At 34.1% G+C, this 13,621-nt stretch overlaps 1 protein-coding gene across 6 annotated transcripts in view; it reads left to right on the plus strand.

Moving 5' to 3' along the window:
* Positions 1–13,621, plus strand: part of LRP2 (LDL receptor related protein 2) — a 233,801-nt gene that overhangs the window by 183,135 nt on the left and 37,045 nt on the right. For all 6 annotated transcript variants that reach the window (XM_023499266.2, XM_023499267.2, XM_031960509.1 and 3 more), the window contains 4 exons: positions 619–756; positions 3,309–3,431; positions 7,594–7,722; positions 13,444–13,575. In XM_023499266.2, coding sequence (XP_023355034.1) covers positions 619–756; positions 3,309–3,431; positions 7,594–7,722; positions 13,444–13,575 — 522 coding nt within the window. The remainder of the gene's footprint in view (positions 1–618; positions 757–3,308; positions 3,432–7,593; positions 7,723–13,443; positions 13,576–13,621) is intronic.

The raw sequence follows: 13,621 nt of genomic DNA on the forward strand, positions 1-13,621 counted from the left end.
GGAGGTTGATCAGGAATGAAAAATACTGAATTCACAGAGCATAAAAGGTCCAAATTTTAAATGTAAAGAGAAAAGCAATTAGTAAAAAACAGACCAGTATGACATAATCATTAACTAATCACTGTGGCACCATTTACTCCCATAAACAACTTAATTAATATTTATTGCAAATGACTCTTTATGATAAACAACTTCTTAATGGAAACAATCATTATATCATATGTAAACCTAATTTTCAATAGTGATGAGAAGTAGTTATTGTTATAGCTATTTCTGCACTATCTGGGTAGAGCTTGTATATAGAAATAGAAAGCTTTCAGGCATAGCCCTGAAAATCTTATTTCACTCTGTTGTAAATTGGAGTCCACAAAGTACCTGACTAGACTTTGATGTCTCTCCTAAAGGAATAGTCCATTAGTCATTGCATATTGAAAATTTCCAGCTGCTGTGTTAAGGGTATGGTAAGCAGGAATCAGATGGTATTTAATGTTACATCAATGAAAGGAAAAACAGAGGTTGAATAGAAAAGATCATCTGAAGGAAATGAGCATTACCTTTCCCCTGTTTGCAATCATTAACCTTTCCAATAATTGAACTGTATCTCTTTTTCCATACTAGCTACCCGTTACCCTAATGGCACTTACTGTGCAGCTACCATGTTTGAGTGTAAGAACCATGTCTGTATCCAGCCATTCTGGAAGTGTGATGGTGATAATGACTGTGGGGACAATTCTGATGAGGAACTTCACCTGTGCTGTAAGGGCAGAAAATAGAATGCATATGTTAATTCTCTCACATGGGGCCATTCAGTTATTCCTTAAGCATTTATTAAAAACTTATTTTGTACCAGATACTGTGTTAAAAGCTGGAGTATACAAAAAAGAAAAGACAATCCCTATCCTTGAGAAGCTCCTAATAGGGGAGAAAATAGGAAATCTATGTATAGACAAGATCTATATACACACATATACATTTGTGTATATTATATATATACATACATATATGCATGTGTATATGTGTATATATATCTATCGCTATATAAACCCATATACACATACATATGTGATAAAGAGGAAATAATCAACAGAGGGAAGACACTAGAATTAAGGATTGAGAAAAGCTTCCTATATAAGAAGTGAGATTTTAGCTGCAATTTGAAGAAGACAATGTAAACTAGGAGATGGATGGGAGGAGAGAGCGCATTGCAGATATGGGGGACAGCTAATGGAAATGCCCAAAGTTGGGAGATAGACTCTTATTTGCAGAACAGCAAGGAGGCCAATGGCTTTATATAGAAGAATGTGTGGAAGAGAGAGTGTTAGGTGTAAGAAAACAGAATAGAGAGGGGTCACTAGGTTATGAAGGGATTTGAATGTAAGAAATTTTATATTTGATCCTTGGGGTAATAGGGAGCCACATGGAACAAGGATGTCTTTATCAAGTATCTTTTTTCTTGAGGTAGACATTTTATACCTTTGGGGATCTGTGACATTCTTTTACCATTCTTTGTAGTCTGTATGACATATATTTGCTTCTTGAAAAGAAAATGGTTTAAACTGAATTGTGTTTTAAGATTTTTTAAATAATTGGAGACATCCTAGGCCTAGATTATTATAAGATTAAAATAGAGACTCACTACTACAGTGGGTGGAAGGTTTTTTTCTTTCGAAAGGAAGACTTCCAGTTATTTTTTAAAGAACTTATCATCTCTCTACTTCTTAGCTTTTCTCTCTTCTCATTAGTTACCATTTTAAAGTATATTATTGATCCATAGTAATATAGGACTATTTTTCTTCACAGTATGAAGAGTTTTTTTTTTAATTCATTTGAAGTACATTTTTGTAGAGGCTCCATACTGCCATTCTTGATCCTTCCTTCCTTGTTAAATTCTAAGCAAATATCTTAGAAGATTGCAATGTGAATGAGGTAGGGAATTGGGAACTGATACTCACTCAACAAGATAAATGTTCACAGCTATAAAAAAATAAAACTTTAAATGGTAGAGAAGGAAATCTAGTTACTTTCATAATCACAGCTATAAAGTTATTCTATATGTAACTGTATATGTCTCCTCCATTAGAATGTAAGCTCCTTATAAATGAGGATTGTTTCATTTATTGTATTTCTGTGCTAAACACAGAATGTGGTACACAGTAGGTGCTTGGTAAATGCCCATTGATTGATTATACAAATTGGAAAATGTGTTTAGAATTTTACATGTAACTTTTGGGTGAAAAGAATTAATTTTTCAATAAAACTTTTCTGTCAACTATGCATATATCACTTTTCATATAGTTCTCCCATTTCCTGCAAAAGAAACTTCATTAATTACCTCCCATCATTTAAAAGCATTTTAAGCATGCAGTTCTTATAATCAAGTTAAATACCTCATGCCCTGTATTTAAAAGCAAAGTACAATTTGATTTATTTCATCCTGTAAGAACTTGCTAAGCCTTGTGTATGTGTATGTATTTGTTTATATTTTGTATTAGGAATTAATATGGGATGGGGAGAGGTTGGACCTATTTGTGCAATCTCCATTGTTGAAACTCCTTCAGTAGTGCGGATTGTCCACTCATAATCTGAGAGAATTGACTAAAGCATTGAGAGGTGAAGAGATTTGTTAGCATGCTTGAGAGGCAAAATTGGACCAAGAGTCATTATGACTCTATGGCCAGTTCTTTATCTACCATGCCCATTACCACAGACCACAGTGTATACAAAATCAGTTGAGGACATGGTCTCTTTTTTTGAGTTGGTTATACTCTAGGAAAGAAGACATGATAAACATTAATGAGTAGTTAGAGGAAAATTCAAATGCAAATGTAGGATAGGGTGATATGATGGGTATGAATGGTAAATATAGTCAGTAAGAGAATTCAAAGTAATGCTGTTTACTTACTAGAAACTTTAGGCAAATTCTTTAATTTCTTTTGAATTTAGAATTCCTCATCAGCAAATGAGTTTGTTGGACTAGAAGACTTCTAAGATCCCTTCTAGCTTTATATTGTTAAGTCAGTCAGGTCAACAAACATTTATAAAGCATCTACTACTATGTGTTATGCATTGTGCTGTTAGGGATGAAAAGAAAAACAAAAGATAGTTCTATCCTCAAGAAGTTTATAATCTAATGAGATTATGAATGAGGATTGCAATGGTATCCTGGTCACAATTATTATTAGATTTAAATGGAATATATTCTGGATTGTTTTAAAAGGAGAAGAGCATGATTCTGGTAATGGCTTCTTGTTATAGTGATGTTCTCCTAACATGTATCCACATTTCAATCTCTCTTTTTCTCTTTCCAGTGGATAGTCCCTGTGAGCCACCATTTCGGTTTCGATGTGAAAACAATCGTTGCATTTATAGCCATGAACTGTGCAACCAGGAGGATGACTGTGGGGATGGAAGTGATGAGAAAGTAGAATACTGTAAGTGAATGCTTATTCACAAAATCAATCCTGTATTTTAGAGAATTTTGGTTTCAAGAATTCGGTTCACTTAATCAGTGATTTAATAAGTGCCTTGTGCTACATCTTGGGATAAAGAGACAAGAAATACAGTCCCTCTCCTCAAGGTGTTTACATTCTACCTGGGGGATAGAACACATAAAACAAGTGTAACACAACATAAAAAGAAGAAGAAAAGAGTATTTCTAAATAAGGTGAATCATGGAGGATCTCACTAGGGAGTTGGCACCTGAACTGAGCCTTGAAGATAGAAATAAGAATTCTGAAAGGCAGGAGATGAGGAAGGAGGAATTTCAGGCATGGTAAAGAGCTTATGTAAGAACCAGGAGGTGAGAGGTAGGGTGTGGTATATAGGGAACATCCATCAATTCAGTTTGACTGAAACATACAGTTCATGAAGGGGGAATAGTCCTAAATAAGACTGAGAAGGTTGTGGGAGTTGGATTATAAGAGGATAACAACAAACAGTAATAGCAGCAACAGCAACAACTCTGTATCAGGCCCTATACTAAGTGATTTTTAAATTTCTTTAAGAAATTTTTTTCTCAATAGTATTTTGTGTTCCCCTGGAGCAGCTAGATTGCATAGTGGATAGAGCACTGGCCCTGAAGTCAGGAGGACCTGAGTTCAAATCTGCTCTCAGACACTTAATACTTCCTACTTGTGTGACCTGGGCAAGTCCCTAAATCTCAATTGCCTCAGCAAAAAAAAAAAAAAAAAAAAAAATAGACTTTATGTTCTGATTTTTTTCTTCTTCTATCCTTGCTCTGCAAGATAGCAAGCAATATGATATAAGTTATACATGTACAATACTTTAAAACATATTTTTACAATTGTCATGTTGCACAAGAAAAACCAAACTAAAAAAGAAAAAAACCATGAGAAAGGAAAAAGTAAGAAAGCAAACAAACAAAAAAGTGAAAATATTATCCTTCAATCCACTTTCAGTCTCTATAGTTCTTTCTTTGGATGCAAATGATATTTTCCATCCCAAGTCTATTGGAATTGTCATGGATCTCTGCATTGCTTAGGAGGGCTGTCTGTTACAGTTGATCATCATATAATCTTGATGTTACTATGTACAATATTCTCCTGCTTCTGCTCACTTTATTTGGCATCAGTGCATGTGAATCTTTCTAGATTTCTCTGAAATCAGCCTGCTCATCATTTCTTATAGAACAATAATATTCTATTACATTCATATACCATAACTTATTTTGCCATTCCCCAGTTGACGGGCATCCACTCAATTTCCAATTCCTTGCCACTACAAAAAGAGCTGCAGTAAACATTTTTGCACATCTTCTCTTTTTAAAAATTATCTCTCTGGCACTTAGACTCAGTTGTGACACTATTAGATCAAAGAGCATGCACAATTTTATAGCCTTTTGGGCATGCTAAGTGCTTTTTTTTTTTTTTTTTACAAATATCTCATTTCTCAATAACTCTGGGAGATAAGTACTATTATTATACCCATTTTATAGATGAGGAAACTGTAAACCAACATTAAATGACTTGCTCAGGATAGTACAGCTAGTAAGTATTTAAGGCTTTAATATCGGGCGCAGGAATCTAGCCTTTTTACCACTTTAATACAATTTTTGGAGAGGAAAAAGGAAGGTCCTTAACACATGAAAAAAAGAAAGAGAAATGAAATTATTAAGAAATTTTGGGGGGATTTAAGGGTAGTCGAATGGCAACAGGAGAAATTATTCCCAAGAAAGATCTCTAAACTTCATTCTGAAATTTATAGTGTGGTACAGTAGAAAGAGTACTGAATATTAAGTGTTAGAGGATCTGGTTTGAATCTTTCCTTTGTCACTTTCCTGTGTAATCTTGGACAAATAATATATTTCTTTTGGCTTTATTTTCCTCATTTGTAAATAGGATGCTCAACTAGATAGCCTCTCCTGTTTTTTTTCTGGCTCTATATATGAATCCTATTAAATACACTCACATATATGCATATTATAATTTATTTCTATTTTAAAGAACTGATTGAACTAATAATACTTGTATACATTATCTTGAAAACCATAAATCACAATTGAACACACTGTAATAATTAATGAAAATATGGCAAAAATAGAGGTTTTGTATAGTTCTAAAAATATAGTTATGTATCAAACACTTTGACAAACTGAATTGTCAGCTAACTTCCAAAATACATCTTTCTCACATAGGAATCTTTTTCTGTCTTCTTTTAATTGCCTTCTATTTGAGATGTTATTGTAATATAGGCTTTCAAAAATGAGCAAAAATGAGGGTAAAAGGAGAAACTAAGAAGTCTGGATTACCTACGTATTATTTTAGTCAATACTAGTGTCTGTTAGGGGGTTTCTGAATTATTTGACTGAAAGCCCAACTTACAAATGGGTCTAAATGGCCCAGTCTGTCCTTTGTGATTGGGATACACTTCATCATCTCCACTGTTTAGCACTTTGAAATTCCTTCCAGACTTAGCTTATACCTTCCCAGTTGTTAGTACTCTTCTCTGTACTTTTCAAAATTACTTTGTGTTTGCTTTGTATATAATTTGCATTGACATATCTCTGTTCTACATTGCTTTCCTCTAGTAGAATGTAAACTCCTTTAGGTCAGAGATTGTTTTTTCTTTTTTTCCATCTTTTTATTGCTAGCACTTAGTCCAGTACTTTGGGAGTAGATTTTAAAATAAATGATTGTTGGATAAATTAAGGAATGAAAAGATTTATAGTAATTTGTTTACATGTACATATACATTGTATATTGAAATAATTGACTGATTTAAATTGTACCACTGCCTAAATGAATATAGATATTCAAATGCCATCCTTATCCTTGTCCAGTTATTGCTGATTGATACTACACAAAGTATAGTTTGGGCAAAGTTCTTACTTTTTAAAATTCAAAAAGTTGATAAGAATTTATTTTCTCTTTCTCTTGAGAGAATCAGAATGATCACAAAATGATGGTTCACATTTTATAAATGAATGATGTATTGCTCTTCAGAGATGAAGTTAGTCATGATTTGATGTAGGGTTGTTAATTACTGATCTATTTTGGATGATTAATCACATAGTACTCCCTCAGTACCATCAGTGAAAATATATTAAAAAGCAGAGCTATGGTATCTCATATCAGAGTACATTTATAAAAAGTGAAAATTCATTTTTCATAAGAGGAAAGTTATAAAGTAGGGTAGCATGGGAGTAAAAATCAAATATAACTGAATTTTATCTAGGTTGGAACTGGGAAAAGGGTTATTTTTCTCTATTTGAAGGAATTTTTTCTAACCACTTCAAATTGAGTACACAGTTGGTCAGTTGCCTGTTGAATCTGATCAATATAAAGAATTTCCTTTAAAATCTTGCTACTATTGTGCTCAAAAAAAGAACTATCAAGATGAAAAAACTGATGTATGGGGGCTATATTGTCATCCAAGCACCAGTGTAGCTAATTTGAGAGAGACTCATCAAGGAAAGATTTCATCAAGTGATGGTTATTTTGGCTTCAGAAATTCACAAACTCAGTTCATTAAAACAAAGAGGAATGCCAATGAGGGGATGCTATACCAATGAAACCAAAGATATTTTAAAGGAGAATGAAAAAGTATAGGCAATTAATTTTCCCCCTCTTCCTATGATTTTTCTCCTATACAGGCATCAGTCTCATAATCTTTGATGTAGGACCACTTAGTCTCCCTGATTCTATAGGTTTCTAATTTATAATATGAGTGAGGTGAATTAGATGGTCTGTGGGGTTCCTCTCTAGCTTTAGATCTAGGATGCTAAAATCTCTTGCCAGAGCGGGTATGGCTATGAAACATTTGACTGTATTAAGTGTATGTGTAGATCTGTTTCTACAGAATTGAAACTCTAGTTAAAAGGTGTTCATCTCTGTGGATGATAGATTTTGGAAAATGAAAAAATTTTAAACTGCATACTCCCCGCCCCCCCAATTCTGTTCCTCAAATTGAATATATTGCATCTGTGATTCCAGTATCACAGTGGGTCTGGTCAGAGCATACAATGGAAACAGAAAGAAGTTCTATATTTAAAAAAAATTCTGGGCAAGCCACCCCTCTGACCCAAACTTTATACAGGAAAAGATTCTTGATTTTGAGCCTTTTTTTCAAATGTAGGTATGAATGCAACCTCGAAACCTTGTACAGAAGATGAATTCAAGTGTGGCAATGGACACTGTATTCCTTTGAGTTATGTGTGTGACAACTTTGATGACTGTGGGGACCATTTTGATGAAACAGGCTGCAGTAAGTAAAAGTCTTATTAAAACATTGTTATATCTATATATTTTTTGAGGTTTGGCATTGCTGATAATTTGTCTTGAACAAGTTTTAAATCAGTGAAACTTAGAAGAAGAAATTCAGTGTGTTGTGTGTGTGTATGTGTGTGTGTGTGTGTGTATGTTATTTATAATGATGATGTATCTTCTTGTTACTTTGATTCTTTCTTGACACAGGGGTCCTCAAACTACGGCCCTCGGGCCAGATGCAGCAGCTGAGGACGCTTATTCCCCTCACCCAGGGCTATGAAGTTTCTTTATTTAAAGGCCCACAAAACAAAGTTTTTGTTTTTACTATAGTCTGGCCCTCCAACAGTCTGAGGGACAGTGAACTGGCTCCCTATTTGAAAAATTTGAGGACCCCTGATTTAGAGAGATCACTGATAACTGAGTAGAGATTGAACTGAAGTAAGGAGAAACTCGTGACAAATAGAAGGTTATTACAATACTCTAAGCATGAGAAGTTGAGCTCCTGTATTAGAGTGGTAGCAATTTGAGAGGAAATAAGTGGGTATGTACAAAAGATGATACAAGGTAAAATTAACAGACTTTGGCAATATATTGGATACGAGGAAGGAGGAAGTAGTGATGAATAAGAATGAAGAATTGAAGGTCACATTTAGGTTACAAATCTGGGTTATTGGAAAGGTGATCAACATCATTAGGGAAGGGTTTAGGAGGGAAGTTAATGAGTTGAGTTTTGGACATGTTGAGTTTAGGATATCTATGAGACATCTAATTCAAGATGTCCAATAGACAGTTGAAGATACAAAATTGGAGATCAGCCAAGAGGTTTGGACTTGGATAAATTGATTTGAGATTCATCAGGAAAAGATTAGTAATCTATGGCAGCTGATGAAATCATTGAGGAAGATATTTTAGAGGGAGAAGAGAAGAGGTCCTAGGATAGAACCCCATAGGATATCAAAGATTAGTTATTAGATAAAGATTCAACAAAGTAGACTGAGTATTGATCAGATAGGTAGGAGGAAAACCAGGAAAGGATAGTGTCATGAAAACTTAGAGAGTAAAGTGTATCAAGGACAAGGGCTTTAATGTGTCAAAAGCTGCTGAGAAGTTAAGGAGAGTGAGGATTGAGAAAAGACCATTAGATTTGCCAATTAAATAATAACTTTAGGGAATGTAGTTCAATTGAATGATGAAGTCGGAAGCCAAATTTTAGAGGGTTAAGTAGAGAGTGAGAAGGAAGGAATGACTATCTATTATAGATGACCTTCTCAAGAAGTTAAAGTCAAAAGAGAAGAGAAATATGGAACAATAGCTGGCAGGATTGATTGGATCAAAGGAAGATTAAGTTTTTGCAAATGAAGAGTCATGGGAATGTTTTTAGGTAGTAAAGAAAAAAGTGATAGAAGATCAGTGAGAAAGTTGGGATGATAGAAGAGGACTCTACTGGAGAAAATATAATCATTCTGTAGTTATATTCTCAAAGATGGAACTTCATAGGTGCTTAATAAATATTTGTTGGTTAACCAATTCTGTGGCCTTTCATAACTTCTGATTCTGGTAGAGCCAGATTATTTTTCAGGCAATTTTTATCTTGGATTAATACTATTTGCTGTATACTGACATACTCTTCTCTGCAGAGATATGAAATGATATGACCTGTTGAGTTAACAGAAATATGACATAAATTGAGTTACCTAAGCTATTCCACTCTCAGATTCTGCCTCTGTTATTGACAGTGATGCAACTATAGCAGGTGTTTGGAATCTTTCCAACTTTAAGACTGAGATAAAAATTGGTTCCTCTTTCATTTTCCCATGCTAATTTAGTTGCTTGAAATTAATCACAGTGCTTTTTTAATGGTATTTAATTAAAACTGGCATATATTTACAGAAAATAGGGTAGCAACCAAATGAGTTTGGGAATTAAAGCCACATTTCTTTTCAGCTATTAATATATCAGTATAACTCAGGATCATAGGATCATAAATTTAAAGTTAGAAAATACCTTAGAGGCTCTCAAGTTTAACTTAAGTCTTTTACAGATGAGGATACCAGAGTGGAGATATGTTAATTGAATTGCCTAGTGTCAGGGAGTTAGTGTGTGTGTGTGTGTGTGTGTGTGTGTGTGTGAGGATATTAACTCAGGTTTTTCTGATTTCCAAACCCAGTGCCCCATCATGTAGGACAAACATGTGACCCACTAGCTATATCAGCTCAGAACACTCCCTGAGTGCAACAAACCAGATTAAAATGTATTTGGGAAATATTTAACAAAATAAATAAAAAGGCAACATTAATTCGTGGTTTAAACAGAGAACAACAGAGAACCATTTTGATTTGAGTCTCATATCACTGATGTAAAACCTTCACAATAATTTGCTCATTATGGTGTGGAGGAGACCCTGAATTTTTAAGTTATGCCCTTTAATCACAAGCTCTGGCATGTATTATCAGCTGGAAAGACTGAAGACTTAACCAATAGTAGGCTATGAGTCTATTGCCCAAGGATTAGTTTGAAACATTAAGTGGGGGTTGGTAGCAATTCATGACATCATCTACTAAAATGAAGAGGGAGTATAATATGTATCAGAAGAAGGAGTGTCCTCATCAAGGCAATCATGAGTATTGAGGCTGGTTTTTGAAGTGCAAAATGTAACACTGTAGAATTCATTCTTAGTGATTATTATGTGGGCAAATAATTTAGCTATAAAACAAAATGTGTGTCTTAAGTGCCATTATGTGGGTACTTTTTTCATTATTCTAAAATTTATTTATTTATTTTAATGCATTCATAATCTGTCCCTCTCATTCCTTTCTCCCCTCCTCAATTGCTTTTTTTTTTTAAAAGAGGCATTTGGAAATAACTTGTTTAATATAATAATATTTTAAACTTCATTTGTAAAGAAAGAAAACTAATTGCTGATGGAACCAATACTTGGGAGATTATTATATTCAGATGATTTTTTCAGTGCTCTGAAATACTTGGTAAATCATTCCTTCTTTGTAAAATGAAAATTTTACTTATGTGCCCATGCTTGATTTGGGAAATGTATTGGTCAAATCAATTTATCAAAATTAATAGATTTGAATGGATATAACATTTAGATATAGTAAAAAAAAAAGTTCATATAAATAATCAACATTAATTTTTGGCTCTGGAAGCCAAAACATTCAACAGTCCAGTGACAAAAGGACAGACCTTTAAAAATGATGTTTTAGTCCATACAAGAAAAGACTAGAGACTAAAAGATGTGACAACTAGAGGCAAGGGCACGAGAAACAAGAATGAGGAAAAAAAGATTAATTTTAAAGGATACTCAGGAAAAAAGATACTCAGTCACTTGCAGATAAAGGATATAACCAGATCTCAGTGATTAGAGAGGTAGAATAATGAGATATGGGAGCATAATCTTGAGACACTGGCAGAAAGAAAGATGGATTATGGCCCTTCCAAGAGGTTATCCATGGTTTTGATGCACCTAGGTTTCAGTAGTTTTTCCTAGTTAATGGTTAGGATATCTGTCTCCTAGATAGCACAGTGGATAAACCTGTAGTCAGGAAGTTACTATTGCTGAGTTGTCAATTGGTTTGACTGTTTAGGACCCCATTTGGGGTTTTCTTGGGAAAGAAACTGGAATGATTGGCCATTTTCTTCTACAGCAGTTGTCAAGATCTAAGTTCAAATCCATATTCAGTCACTTACTACTTTGAGCAAGGTATGTGACTTTAGGCTAATTCTTTAACTTTTCTATCTGACTCAGTTTCCTCAATTGATTAAAATGGGGATAATAATAGCACCTACCTGCAAGAATTGTTGTGAAGATTAAATGAGGTAATATTTAGTGTTCTTGCTTAATTTGATAAAATCCAACATCCATTCCTATTAAAAACATTTGAGAGTATAAGAATAAATGGACTTTTCCTTAAAATAATCAGTAGCATCTATTTAAAACCATCAGTAAGCATCATAGGTAATGGGGACTAACTGTAACCATTCCCAATAAGATCAGGAATGAAACAAGGTTGCCCACTATCACCATTACTATTTAATATTGTATTAGAAATGCTACTTTTAGTATGCTTGCTTAGCATATGGCCTTCTACATACTAGACATTTAATAAGTGCTTGCTCCCTTTTCTATACAACAGTTGCTCAAGGATGTAGGATTTATATTGTGAGGAGGAAGGTTTTTCAATCAGCTGATCTCATTGATTTTTCCATCTCTGGTTGGAAGCAGGGGAGAAACTAGAGATGGCCTTATGAGAATCTGATTGTAGAAAGTGTGAGATATGGAAATTTACAAGCAATGACAAGAGATTTAGGCAGGAAATTTCCAAAAATGGACAGGAGGAAGGAGCAAATCCAGAGCAAAGACAATTTCTTGGAGTTGCTCACAAGGGCTTCACAAAGCAAAGAACCTGGATTTTTACAAAGAGAATGCAATCTTGTAATTTGCTTAATATTTGCCTTTTCCTTTTTCTTTGGAAAGATCTCCTACTAATTATTCCACCTATCACCATTCAAGCATGGATCTGAAGGTTCACAGGATAGTGATAATCTAATGATAGTCTGTTTTATATATGTATGTGGTCAAGTGGGTATTGATTGCCCATACACAATTAATTTCATTTCATTGAATGAAATTTCATTTAATTTCATTCAATTTGTGTCATTTAAAATAAATGCTTATTCATATAAGGCACTAAAGGCTTCTGACTTAAAGGAGTTTATCATTTAGGGATGAGACATAACATGGACATGTAGAATATAGATTTATTTAAAATAGATACAAGATATGCTGTGCATGTGATGGTGGATTGTGGTGGTGAGGTATAGGTAGAAGCAATAGTACTATGGGAAATCAGAAAAGGCTTCATGTAGGTGATATCGAGATGAGTCTTAAAGGAAGTTAGGTCTTCATGGTGTTGTGATGTGCCTTGACTAAAGAAGCCCCTTAGGTAACAAAATTATAGATTCTTATAGTAGAGTTGGACAACTAGATAGTTAGACAGCTCAGTGGAGCACTGAGCCTGAATTCAGAAAGAGTCTGACTTCAAATCTGACCTCAGATACTATCTGTATAATCCGAGGCAAGACACTTAATCCTGTTTGTCTCCATTTCTTCATTAGTAAAAATGAGCTAGAGAAGGAAATGGAAAACCATTACAGGATCTTTGCAAGAAAACCACAAATAAAGTCATGAGGAAATGGATATTATTGAAAAACAATAAAATAACATCAAAACAGTAGAGTTATCCATAAAAAAATTCAAAGTAGCTGGACATGGTGATATACAGCAATAATCCCTGCTAGAGGAAGACTGATGTTGGTGTATGTCTAGAGCTCAGGAATTCTGAGCTGCAATGGACTAAGCCAATTTTGAGTCTACATTGTTTTTCCCCAAGGGCAAGAGCCCATCTGGCTGTCGAGAGGGTCAAATCAGTCCAGGTCAGAAACAGAGCAGATCAAAGTTCCTGTGCTTATCAGAATGTGACCTACCCACAAAGTGTCCCTGTAATTCCAGATTGGGCAAAATATATCACAGAATCATCTTTCCTACATACATTTGTAAGAAAAAATAAATTTTTTTCTATGACATCATTGTTGACAAAAAGAATAGATTAGGGGCTATTTTAAACATAGAATTTAAATTTTAAATTGATAGGCTCTTTAAATTTATACTGTTTTTCTTCATAATTTTATCTTTTTTTTTTTTCAGACCCAGGGGCAGAAAGGACCTGTGATGAAAATATCTGTGAACATAATTGTACCAATCTAAATGAAGGAGGCTTCATCTGTTCCTGTAGGCCAGGGTACAATGCTAGTGCTATAGACAGAAACTCCTGTATTGGTAAAGTAGATATTTTTTTAATTATGTTTTTTAAGCCCTCTAGTTA

The sequence above is a fragment of the Sarcophilus harrisii genome, chromosome 3 (assembly GCF_902635505.1).
Source record: "Sarcophilus harrisii chromosome 3, mSarHar1.11, whole genome shotgun sequence".
NCBI classification, from domain to species: Eukaryota; Metazoa; Chordata; class Mammalia; order Dasyuromorphia; family Dasyuridae; genus Sarcophilus; species Sarcophilus harrisii.